The sequence below is a fragment of the Tachyglossus aculeatus genome, chromosome 21 (genome assembly GCF_015852505.1).
Source record: "Tachyglossus aculeatus isolate mTacAcu1 chromosome 21, mTacAcu1.pri, whole genome shotgun sequence".
Classification (NCBI taxonomy): Eukaryota; Metazoa; Chordata; class Mammalia; order Monotremata; family Tachyglossidae; genus Tachyglossus; species Tachyglossus aculeatus.
The window spans coordinates 50,979,204-50,992,722 of NC_052086.1; the positions used below are offsets into that span (position 1 = coordinate 50,979,204).

Below are 13,519 nucleotides of genomic sequence, written 5' to 3' on the forward strand. Positions count from 1 at the left end.
TAATTTTATAAAATAAGTGAGAAACCTGAATTAGCTCAAAATAAGCTGCTACTTAAGTGTAATAGACACATGCCAGGGAACACACGAGGCTAAAAAAAATGTTAACTTTATTTATGAACATGTGATTTGTGTTTATACACATGCTAGTAAACAAAAAAGGAAAATTCTGTTTGCAAGAAATAAAACTTCATCTGAATTAGTTCAAATACTATAAATGTGGTTTACACAAATGCATTTACATTAGCTACTACAAGCACTGGGCTAATCAGGCTAATTTGTGCTAGGACTTGGATACAGACTGAGAAGCATAAAACCAATTTTAAACCAATTACCAGAGAAACATAGATTTGGACAGTAGTTTTACAACTTTACTTTTCTTCAAAAGTTTTAAAGGCAAGAGTTGCAATTTAAGAGGCACTGTTTCATGAGAACCAAAGGCCATATTCTTTGTAGAACACGAACCCAAAGTTCAGAAATTTCTAGATTGTTTATCTGAAGTGAGACCAGATCCAGTGATCTAGTGTGAGTTCGATGCCTGATAGATCATTCTAGTTAGAGATCAGTGTTACTTAAATGGATGACACCAAGAGCCTTGAATTCTAAATCAAGATTTCAGATAATTTGAACAACATTGAGCCTGTGCAATAAGACAGCTAGGTATCATAAAATTTACAGAACCCAATCACTATAGACCTATATTTAGAAACAGATCGACATGTACTGGTCACACCTAAAAAAAATAAAAATAAAAATAAAGCCACCCTTCACCCAAGTGAAAGTCAAAACTACTGGTTTCTAAAGGAAGATCAATCTGGAACAACAAGTGTGATAAACAGGATCCTTCAACTTTATAATATGCCAAGAAAAATGTGCTTCTGACTACTGAGTTAAAAAGATAATAATAAGGAGCAAACGGTCAGCCTACAATTATGCAGCATCTAAATATTACTAGACTCAAGGGGACTAATTTTAAAATTCATACTTGGCTACAGATTCACAGAAGTGGAAGATTCAAAAAATGAACTTTAGAATACCACTTTGTGTACCAAATTATTTCAACAAATTAAATGATTTCAGGATATCTATAGCTCTAAGGAAGCTCTAAACAATCTCTGGGTTTATTTTAAAGTACAGTTTTAAACAAAAAAATATTACGTGCTCAAATTTTCAACTGTTGAGAGATGAATAATTTAGCTGCCCTAATTCTTCCAAAGAGCTTGTTCCATCATTTGTTCAAACTCCAGGTCAGAAAAAACACCAAAATAACAACACAGCTTTGCAGAAGTTTCTAATGCATTTTCCAGAGCCGTTTGGCAGAAAAAAAGGTCTAATAAAAACTTAGTGATACAACGTGAAAATGGCAAGGTTTACACTCCAAACATTTTTTATTGCAAGAAACAAAAAGCACACAACAGCCTATACATACATATTACTAACTATAGACAGACAGATGTAGAACATGGCATCATGTTCATTAGTGCAAACCTCAAACCTACATGATCTGATAAAAAGGATCATACATGATCTGTACAACGCACAGTCATACAGGCAATATTCTAGCATTTTCAATATGAAATACAGTGCTTTTCTTGGCACAAATACCAATTTCTACATTAAGTGTGCAGATGATGGCATTAGTATTCATGTTCAGCTATACTGTACCAAATACATTGCATTTACAATATGCACTATGTTTGGAAAATTATGGTCTGAAAGGACTTACTGCTACATTAATGTTTAAAAGTTAAATGCAATGTGTAGAAAAAAAAAAGTGTGAGATTGTGTTTTTACATACTGCTTTTGACGTTCCACTCACTGGTTCAGTTCGACTTCTAAAAAAACAAAAAACAAAATAAATGTTGTTTGTGCAGCTAAATTTCAAGTAGTTTTCAGTACATTATTTGGCAAGTGTCTATGAAGTCACTTTTTGCTAAATAACGTAGCAAAAAGTGATTTCATAGACATTAGAACTAATTAGAGCCTCAGAATTTAGGTATGACAATATGGTTAAAGGAACATATTTCTTTTGAAACCATTTAAAATTTTAACTACACAAGTAAAGTAACATTAGAACTCTGCCATCTTCATACAATTCTAGAACATACAGAGTCTCTTGCTTTGGAAGTCAATACTTCAACTACATTCATTCTCAACTGGAATAAGCAGCAATATTCAATTACCTCCTGTTTTAATTCCCCAAAACACAGACATAGATTTAAGTGATAGGTTAAAACCTATTTCTGTAAAATATATTAAAAGGTACTTTAATGAGATTATGGAAAGTGTACATTACTAAAACTGGGCAGAAGTGTCACAAAAATGACAAGAGCTGACAAGCAGGAATTTCCCTAAAGTAGCCCACATACCAAGGGATTTGTTAAATATAAACCTTAAAATGCCCAGATTTATAATTTATACTGTCAACTATAAAGTAGTGTTAGAATATCACCTGAAAGGAGTTTCTAGGATTGTGCGCGATTTGGAAGTCCTGTGACAAAAGAAAGTTTTCATTTTCCAGTATTTGCTTAACAAAGAATTCAGAAGCATTTTACAGACTTTAGAATTTTTATTACAAGTGAGGCTCTCTCTAGATTCTAAACAAAGTATTTTGCATGCTAGAAAAACATGCAATTCCTGCTATAAAAGCCTTTTCCACATTGCTATAGATCAACTGAAGTCATTCTCCATGAGGAGTTTGAAGTTATAGATTTACTCGAAAAATCAAGTGTTCATTACTCTGAAAACATTTGTCAAGTCTAAGTTTTTATTACTGTAAATTAATGTTCTGCATGCAATTTCTTAAGATTGCATTTTCTCACCTTTACTACCTACTGTCAGATTTAGGACTCATATACAATGTGCTAAATTTTAGCTGGTACTACTGAACAGAAGCTTTTTTGGCAAGTGAGGATTTTAAGCCTTTTCACACCAAAATCAACTTCAAATCTATGGGCCTGATTGTATTCCAGTAAACAAAAGCAAATATTTCCTGGGAAGTGTTGCATTTGTCAATGAGGCAATGGTTTCAGATTTTTTTTAAAAAACTATGTCTTGCTACTGGGAACATTCTAAAAGCATTAATACCTCATGCTGGTAGGGCTCCTGGTTTTCCCATTTGTGATACAGATTTGTCTAAATTTTACCAAATCAAAGGACAATTCCTCATATTTGAGCCTTCTTGGCTTGATGGGAAACTTTAATCTCATTTAGAGCTTAAATTCAATAGATGGCTGGACAAGAACAGTAGTGAGCAAGAAATTACAGATTCTTGGGAAGGACGTGGGGAAAAAAGCATCTATGATCGTTAGGAGGGACGTTTTCAGATAGGGCCCGTAACCAAAATCTAGGTATCTCAAAGAGTAAGCAACGTCCAAAAAGAATCACTTTCAAATGAGCAGAATTTTCAACTGCTGTTTTAGATTAAATGTAGCTTTTCCCCTTTGGGGCAAAACCTATGAGAAAGAGCCACTCAACTCAAACTTTGTTTCTAAAATGATACTTTAACTCTCCCTCAAAAGATTATTTAAACATGACTTAATTTGATGGACACTTACATAACATATGTCTTGCTTGTAGACTTAACTCCTCCAATAGGAATTCTTCTAACAATTACTGATGAGTTCTTGGGAATTAGAGCACTGTCATCTGTATATTCTGTAAAAGTAGGAAAGAAAAATGATCAGAAACGCCAACTAAATACTGAAATCCATTTGACATAAAAATGTTCAAATAATGTGACAAAATGACTGTCAATATCAGAACAACTCTTAAACCAGTGAATATTTTGAAGTACAGAAGAACTACTCTTAAATTTAACAGCTCTTCTTCTTATCACAATGATTTTAATTTAAATAGGGGGTTAGTAGGGTTCTTTTAGTTTGAGAATACGAAGCCCTTGTGTTTGATTTGGGAAAAACTAATTTAGAACAGGAGCACAAGGGCTAGGGAGAGTTCACAAGCCTGTTCATTAAAAGATATACATACACACACATCACACTTTGCATTATAAAACTACCTTTTCCCCCAAAATTCAGAATTGCTATAGCATTTATTCTCAACTTCCTTATGAGGCAGGAAAAGCTAAGTATTTTCATTATTTTACAAATAAGTTAACGCACCTAAGTTCACATGATTTTGCCACTACTATCAGTTATCTCAACTAAAACTAGAATCCAAATTTTCTCACTCCCAGTACAGGGCCCTCTCCACCACATCACCTTGTTTCTGAAACCTGCTTAAATGGGTCAGTTTGTGTTTTATTAAACACAAGGAAACTGGCTAATTTATCAAATGAGTTTGTTTTGCTACCTTGTAATCACTCAACTCCCAACAATTTCCTGCCATGGTAACCTCCTGTTTATTATGTGTAGTAGGAAATGCCACACTGTAAGTGCTTTAGAGTAATTTATAAAAATACTTTGGGTGTACTTTGATGTTAACATTCTAGGGTTTGTAAAAGATTTAACACATATGTGTTCATTTTTGGTAAATTGTATGCATTAATCCACAATATAACTAAGCCTAGAATACTGTGGGTTTTTTTTTTCTTCTCATTTCTGATTTGTCCAGGAGACGTGGATAGAAATAGAACAAGGTTTTGGGTTTCAGTTTTCCATGTTCTCCCTAATCCCATTTGTTATAAACAAAAGTTGCTTGAAGTATTTGAAGTTTTAAAAGGCAACTTCTTAAGGAAGTCCAGAAACAATACTTACTCTCCTTGGCAATGCCTACTGAGGAAAGTCAGTTTCATCACCCAGCCCAGAATAAATACCCTTACTTAAGTTGGGGCAATGCTAAACAGGAAGTTACTTCCTTTGTCTATATGTCGGGTCATCATTATCTTATAATAGTAGGATGAAGGGCACCGATTCATAAAACTGGTATACGTGGCTTATAATAATAATGACAGTATTTGTTAGGCGCTTACTATGTGCAAAGCACTGTTATAAGCCCTGGGGAGGTTACAAGGTGATCAGGTTGCCCCACGGGGGGCTCACAGTTTTAATCCCCATTTTACAGATGAGGTAACTGAGGCACAGAGAAGTTAAGTGACTTGCCCAAAGTCACACAGCTGACAGTTGGCGGAGCCAGAATTGGAACCCATGACCTCTAACTCCAAAGCCCATGCTCCTTTCACTGAGCCATGCTACTTCTCTAATGTATATATGTATGCTTATGTAGAGACCTTGCTTTTTGGGGGGTGGAGAGATGGGACACGGCATGTGCACATGGGAGAAGTGGAGCCTTTAATGACCGCCACACCCAAGACAATTGTAAATTGTTCTCATTTAGGTGTCTAAATCAGACATCACACAGAAAACATGAAATGAGGCAGGTCTTATTTTAACCTGCACCCACCACATTCAAGTTAATAAATCCTATAAAATTCAGTTATTCACCAGTCCAAATTAAGAGTGAAATAAAGTGCTCTAGCTACACTGTGGCTTAGTGGAAAGAGCACGGGCTCAGTAGTCAGGGGTCAAGAGTTCTAATCCCAGCTCTGCCACTTGCCAACTGTGTGACTTGGGGCACTTTCTCGATGCCTCAGTTAACTCAACTGCAAAATGGGGATTAAGACTGTGAGCCCCAGGTAGGACAACCTGATAACCTTGTATCTACCTCAGCGCTTAGAAAAGTGCTTGGCACATAGTAAGCACTTAAATACCATCATTAATCTGTGCCATATTGCCCCAAACCACCTAATTGTCACAAAGATGTCAGGCAGCACAGGCAAAATTTCTGAAAAGGGTCTGATAAAGGCATAAGGGGGAAAAAAACAAACACAAAAACACCTTAGGATAGTGAGTAATATTTTATCTATTAGGCTAAAGTCTAATAGTGGAAGGCAATGGACAGGTTAAGAACTTCAGAGGTACTCATTTTTGGAATTTCCTGTTATCATGTGATCAACAATTCAGGACAGCATTTACATCAGCATGTGCCTACATTTCCTGAAGTTAGGGGAACTATTTTTGAAGAGTTGGAGTTGGAAGAGATGGTGTGAAGCAGAGGAGGGATATCAGGAAGAAGAAAAAAGATGACAGAAAAGTATTCCTACACTGCATAACACACAGACTTGTTGGAAGAATTTAGCTTCATTAGTTTATTTAAGAAGCATTTCTAAAACCAAATAGATTCTTCTTAAGTTGCTGAGATTTCATGAGGATGTTGGTACAATGTATATAGAGTATCACCTTTCAGAATTCTGTTCCAACACACATGTTATAAAGAAAGGATGGATATGTGATCTCTGAGATTTTACAACACACAAAAGCTGGGGTAAAAAGCAGTAGCAAGGGACTTCACCAGCCTCTGGAAAATAAATTCCCACAATTATTCTCTATCTTGAGGCCATGTTCACAAAATTCACCACAGAAAAGCCACTAACAAGCTTTCCAGTTGCTTAAACACAACCCAAAGTTGTTGCTTTAAAATGTTCGTTTGAAGAAACATTATCTTAAAGGCTGATTTGGTTGACAAAATACAATAATAATAAAAAAATTTAAAAGGCAGACCTGAGATGGTTGCCTAGGTATAGTGATGTTTTACTATAGAATGCCATAACTTTGCCTAAGAATCAACCAGGTATTTTATAACTTTTTTATAATCAGATAGATTCCTACAAAATTCAGTTTAAGTTTACCCAACTCATTCCAAACGTTCACCAAAATTTCAACTGCCCTTCAAATGAGCTCAAAACTTCACACATCAGAAACCTATTTGATCTCTTGTAAATCAACCCATTCCGTAACATGAAATCATTTCTACCAGAGCAAACTAACAATTGTTAAACTTGTGGCCAGTCATTTTTCTTCTGGGGAGGTAAGTTAGTTTTATAGTACTTATCGATTAATTTTTCCTACAAAACTTGCCCAAAACCAGTACTAACCTCCTCACAAAAATATCAAACCAATAATCAATCAATCGTATTTATTGAGTGCTTACTGTGTGCAGAGCACTGCAATAAGCGCTTGGGAAGTACAAGTTGGCAACATATAGAGACAGTCCCTACCCAACAGTGGGCTCACAGTCTAAAAATAAGGATTTAAATAGCATGAAACCATGCTTAAATGCACGAACTGAGCACTAATTCAGTTATCTCGCTAATCCATTTATAATTAAAAAAACGGCAAGGAATAGACAAATACAGAATAACTGATTCTGTATAAATTGACTGGCAATTTTCTCGCTTTAATTTCATCTGCCTGCCAACTCTGTGGTATTGTACTCAGCCAAGCACTTACTAAAGAGCTATGCATATACTAAGTGCTCAGTAAATACCACTGATTGATTTTCATTTACTCATCTTTAATTATTTTATAACAATGACACAATTTGGACATATACACGGGTTGAACTAGTTTGTATAGAAAATATTTGCAAAACAATGAAAAAAGGTTTGCACCTGTATGGGCTACACTTTATCACTGGTAATAAACTCACTATTTTTAGCACCTCTACCACTGGGCAATAAGGGAAAGGAGTAAAAAAAAAAAAACTATGCCACTTGGTAGTTTTATAAAGGTTTGCTAGACAAACTGAATTTTGGAATTATAAACGAATTACAACTCATATTATTACTTCATTTCCATGGCTATCTGATCTGTGGTATTCACACTACTCCTTGTTTCTTCGGGTTCTTTAGAGGTAAAATATTGCTGACTGAATGGGGTCAAATCTCATTCAACTTCATCTCTCTCCAGTGAGAATGCCCTACCCTTTACCCTTTTGAAATTTCGTTAGGCACTTTCTATTCATTTTTCTGATATGTGCTTTTCCCCTCCTCATCTGGATGCCCTTGAAAGGGGACCTAGGTCATCACCACTATGTGTCCCAGAATGCGAGGTTACCATATGAATATGTACTGGCCTGGCTTCGAATTTAATGTATTTAAGAAAAGTAAGCCAGCAAGTTGGTTAACGCTAAATTAACCAGTTTTGTCATGACAGCTGCAGATTTCTCTAAAATTTCCTGAGGCACGATAAGAATGGCTAGATGAATAATGAAGGTTTTTTGTAAAAAAGGTGTATTCTAACTCAGAATGTAAGCCGCCACGACTTGACACTAAACAGGGAAAAAATGACATTCCCAAGTCTTTAAACATACAGCATTATTTTCAAAACAATTTTAAAACCGCAGACGGCTTTCCCTGAGAGACACTTTTCTTTCAAAATCACTTAGGTGGAATATGAGGCTTTTAAATCTACATAGTGTGATTAAGGTACCTTGGCCGTGAGAAAAATAAACTTCGCAGTACCGCCTTTAAAGGTTAGTTGTCAGTATTTTGATTCAGTTGTTAAAAGCAACAGAAAGGCACTCAAAAATTGCTACATTGTCTAAGGTTCTGGAACAAGCCCTCTTGTACATTTAGCTAAAATGGCAGCTTGTAGTGTGCCTACTAGGCTGATACAATTCCAATATGAAAAGAGAATAACCGTGACAGATATTTCCAAAAAGATTTTCCGAGTTTATTTCTAAAAACATTTTCCGAGTTACCCACCCCGATGGTACTCTATGTTCTGGGCAAAATCTTGTATTTTTTAACCTTAACACAACAGCATCGATGGACTGAAAAATAGTCACACTCACAATTTCATGTGCTGGAAGAACTGAATAAATGGTGGGGAAAAAAAGAGAACCTAAAGCACTTCTACAGACATAACATGCAGCAAATGGTGTTTGATGGGTAATTAATGGTAATTAGATATTACAGTAAAAGGTATTAAACAAAGAATGGGAAAATGAATGCCAAACCTGAAAAATAAACACCCAACGCTCTCCTGAAAGGTCTGGCTGCCATTTCAATAAGACAACAGAAAAAGTTTAGTATCAGCTGAGAAAATTCCTTCTCGAAAACACCAAAACGGCTGTCCCCCAATTAAAAAATTTTAAAACAACAGGTCGATAGTTTCAACTATCGTTTAATGAAAACGCTCATTCTGACGCAGATCTAGGTGACAAAAGGTAGCGTTCTTGTGGATTTCTGGTTGAAAACGAGGTGTCCTATGGCTAAAGGTAATCACATTGAATCACAATACCGAAGTATCAGTTTTCTTCCAATTTAAATCCTCAACAGAACCAAAACCGACAGAGAGGCCAATCCCGATAACGAGTCCCACAGGGACTTGGAGCAAGAAAGGTTTAAAGGACCCCTAAGGCCGACCCTGGTTTATCCTGGGATCCAAGAGGGCCTGGAATCCACCAGTGATGTCCGTTCCCAACAACTCCGGGTAGAATTCCCGACTGCTTCCCAGCTTTTGGGATCCCCCGGCTCATTCACCAGTCCGTGAATCAACAGAGGATGGCTACGATGCCTCCTCCCACCTTTTCGGAGGGCAGGAACACGAAAACCCCCCGCCAAGGCCTCTCCTGGAGCCATGACCCCATTTCTCAGCCCAAGGCCTAGGGGACATTCAAAAATGAGAAGCAGCGTGGCTCAGTGGAAAAGAGCCCGGGCTTTGGAGTCAGAGGTCACGGGTTCAAATTCCGGCTCCGCCATTATCAGCTGTGTGACTTTGGGCAAGTCACTTCACTTCTCTGGGCCTCAGCTCCCTCATCTGTAAAATGGGGATTAAGACTGGGAGCCCCGTGGGTCCACCTGATCATCTTGTAACCTCCCCAGCACTTAGAACAGTGCTTTGCACATAGTAAGCGCTTAATGCCACTAAAAAAGAAACATACCGAGGCCCAGGCCGCTCCATCAAAATACCGATTTGCGGACTCATTCATTCAATCGCATTTATTGAGCGCTCACTGTGTGCAGAGCACTGTACTAAGCGCTTGGGAACTACAAGTCGGCAACGTGTAGAGACGGTCCCTACACAACAACGGGCTCACAGTCTGTGCGCGGAGCACTGTACTAAGCGCTGGGAAAGTACAAGTCGGCAACATATAGAGACGGTCCCTACACAACAACGGGCTCAGTCTGGGCGCAGAGCACTGTACTAAGCGCTTGGGAAGTACAAGTCGGCAACATACAGAGACGGTCCCTACACAACAACGGGCTCAGAGCACTGTACTAAGCGCTTGGGAAGTACAAGTCGGCAACATACAGAGACGGTCCCTACCCAACAACGGGCTCAGTCTGCGCGCAGAGCACTGCACTAAGCGCTGGGAATGCACAATTCGGCAACAGATAGGGACGATCATCATCAATCATCATCAATCGTATTTATTGAGCGCTTACTATGTGCAGAGCACTGTACTAAGCGCTTGGGAAGTACAAATTGGCAACACACAGAGACAGTCCCTACCCAACAGTGGGCTCACAGTCTAAAAGGGGGAGACAGAGAACAAAACCGAACATACCAACAAAATAAAATAAATAGGATAGATATGTACAAGTAAAATAAATAGAGTAATAAATATGTACAACCATATCTACATATATACAGGTGCTGTGGGGAAGGGAAGGAGGTAAGATGGGGGGATGGAGAGGGGGACGAGGGGGAGAGGAAGGAAGGGGCTCAGTCTGGGAAGGCCTCCTGGAGGAGGTGAGCGATCCCCTACCCAACAACGGATAAGACTCCAATCGAGCCCTTTTAAGGGGCCGTACCTTCTTTCGTCTGCGCGTTGGTGATCTGCAGGTCGCAGTCGGCCGCTTTGAGCTTCTCCCTCCCCATGATCTGCTTCTTCAGGTCGCACAGGGAGATGTGGAGGCCGTCGAAGGTGACGGTGTCGTAGTTGAGTTTGGAGGAAAATTTATAATGCACACAAGACATGGTGCCCGAGATCCCTAAGGCTCAGTGACGAGGCGTGACACTCTGATTATACGTGTATTTTTTTTTCCCAGCGTAAGGATACACCCACCCCCACACACACCCCAAAAAAGACACGCAGACACACCGGGGGGGGGGGGGGGGTGAAGTTTGCCCCCGATCGCCGTGGGGGGGTTCAAAAAAACAAAAATACGGGCCGACTTCACGGGTGGGGGGGGAAAGGAGGAGGAGGGGATGGGCCTGGGTCGCTCATGCTAAAGGGGAGCGGGAGGCGGGTGGGCGGTGCGGCCAGCAGCAGTCCGGGGCCCAAGTGTCCGAGTCCCCCAGTGGGGTCAGGGGTCCGTGGCCAGGCCGCCGCCGCTCCGGTTTGTGTCTTTGCGGAACCGGGAGGAAGGGGCCCGCTGAGTCCGGCCAGGGGGCCCGGTTCCTCCTCCTCCCGGGCCTGCACCACCGCCGCCCTCCCTCCTCCTCCTCCTCCTCCTCCTCGCCCCGGGACTGGGATGGGAGACCGGACGCCGGTCCGGACGGGCCGCCGGTTGCGCGGAGACAAAGCCGGGGTTAGGCCGCACTAGGCCCGGTCGCTCTCCTCAGCCGGGCCCCGCGCGACGCCCCCTCCGCCGCTCCCCGGCCCCCGCGGGGGTCGTCGCCGTCGTCGTCTCCTCGTCCTCCTCGTCCTCCTCGTCCTTCTTCTCCTCAGATGGCGGCGGCGGGTCCTGCGAGTCCCTAATGGCGGGCGCGGGTCCCGTCCGTCCGAGCGTCCCGCCGCGGGGTCTCTCAGGCCGCCGCCGCACGGGCTCGGCGCGGAGGGGGCGGGGTTAAGGGGGAGGGAGAGGGGGAAGGCGGGGGCGGGTGACGTCACAAAGAGCACGTGACCCGGCGCATTATGACAACCCGGGGGGGCCCCCGCCCCCGGAGAGGGCGACGGCCGAGGGGGCGGGGCTTACCCAGGAACAGGCGGGGATTGGTCGGTCCCCGCAGGGGGCGGGGCCTCCGCGGATGACTGACAGGCGCTCACCGAGGCGGCTCCAGTGAAAACGTGGCTTTTAGCACCCCACTCATTCATTCATTCGTACTTATTGAGCGCTTGCTGTGCGCAGAGCACTGTACTAAGCGCTTGGGAAGTACAAATCGGCAACGTCTAGAGACGGTCCCTACCCAACAGGGGGCTCACGGTCTAAAAGGGGGAGACGGGGAACACAAACCAAACTATACTAACAAAATAAAATAAATAGAATAGATACGTACAAATAAATTAAGTCAATAAATAAATAGAGTAAAAAAATATGTACGAACGTATATACATAGATGCAGGTGCTGTGGGGAAGGGAGGGAGGTAAGATGGGGGGATGGAGAGGGGGAAGAGGGGGAGAGGAAGGAAGGGGCTCAGTCTGGGAATTCATTCGTTCAATCATTCATTCATTCATTCGTATTTATTGAGCGCTTACTGTGTGCAGAGCACTGGACTAAGCGCTTGGGAAGTACAAGTTGGCAACGTATAGAGACGGTCCCTACCCAACGCATTTATTGAGCGCTTGCTGTGTGCAGAGCACTGGACTAAGCGCTTGAAGCGCATTCCTTCATTCCATCGCTTTTATTGAGCGCTGACTGTGTGCAGAGCACTGGGCTAAGCGCTAGGGAAGTACGAGTTGGCAACATCTAGAGACGGTCAATCAATCAATCAATCGTATTTATTGAGCGCTGACTGTGTGCAGAGCACTGGGCTGAGCGCTTGGGAAGTACAAGTTGGCAACATATAGAGACGGTCCCTACTCAACAGTGGGCTCACAGTCTAGAAGGGGGAGACAGAGAACAAAACAAAACATATTAACCGAATAGAATAAATAATAATAATAATAATGATGGCATTTATTAAGCGCTTACTATGTGCAAAGCACTGGATAGAATAAATATGTACAAATAAGATAAAGTAATAAATACGTACAAACATATATACATATATACCTATATTCATTCATTCATTGAATCGCATTTATTGAGCGCTGATTGTGTGCAGAGCACTGGACTAAGCGCTTGGGAAGAACAAGTTGGCAACATATAGAGACCGTCCCTACCCAACAGTGGGCTCACAGTCTAGAAGGGGGAGACAGAGAACAAAACAAAACATATTAACCAAATAAAATAAGTAGAATAAATATGTACAAATAAGATAAAGTAATAAATACGTACAAACATATATACATATATTCATTCATTCACTGAGCGCTGATTGTGTGCAGAGCACTGGACTAAGCGCTTGGGAAGTACAAGTTGGCAACATATAGAGACCGTCCCTACCCAACAGTGGGCTCACAGTCTAGAAGGGGGAGACAGAGAACAAAGCAAAACATATTAACCAAATAAAATAAATAGAATAAATATGTACAAATAAGATAAAGTAATAAATACGTACAAACATATATACACATATATTCGTTCATTCATTCAATCGCATTTATTGAGGGCTGACTGTGTGCAGAGCACTGGACTAAGCACTAGGGTAGTACAAGTTGGCAACATAGAGAGACAGTCCCTACCCACAGTGGGCTCACAGTCTAGAAAAGGGAGACAGACAACAAAACAAAACATATTAACCAAATAAAATAAATAGAATAAATATGTACAAATAAGATAAAGTAATAAATACATACAAACATATATACATATATTCATTTATTCATTCAATCGCATTTATTGAGTTCTGACTGTGTGCAGAGCACTGGACTAAGCGCTAGGGAAGTACAAGTTGGCAACCTATAGAGACAGTCCCTACCCACAGTGGGGTCACAGTCTAGAAGGGGGAG

The 13,519-nt window shown here is 40.9% G+C and overlaps 1 protein-coding gene across 5 annotated transcripts in view; it reads right to left on the reverse strand.

Annotated features, from left to right (window-relative positions):
* Window positions 1–11,482, reverse strand: part of RBBP6 (RB binding protein 6, ubiquitin ligase) — a 36,432-nt gene extending 24,950 nt beyond the window's left edge. For 2 of the 5 annotated variants that reach the window (XM_038763024.1, XM_038763020.1), the window contains exons 1-4: window positions 10,556–11,482; window positions 3,555–3,654; window positions 2,450–2,488; window positions 1,796–1,832 (exon numbers count right to left, since the gene is read on the reverse strand). In XM_038763024.1, the coding sequence (XP_038618952.1) occupies window positions 1,796–1,832; window positions 2,450–2,488; window positions 3,555–3,654; window positions 10,556–10,721 (342 nt within the window). In that variant the 5' untranslated portion in view covers window positions 10,722–11,482. The remainder of the gene's footprint in view (window positions 1–1,795; window positions 1,833–2,449; window positions 2,489–3,554; window positions 3,655–10,555) is intronic. The other 3 variants (XM_038763025.1, XM_038763022.1, XM_038763021.1) reach the window with 2 other exon arrangements.
* Window positions 11,483–13,519: the final 2,037 nt, after the last annotated feature.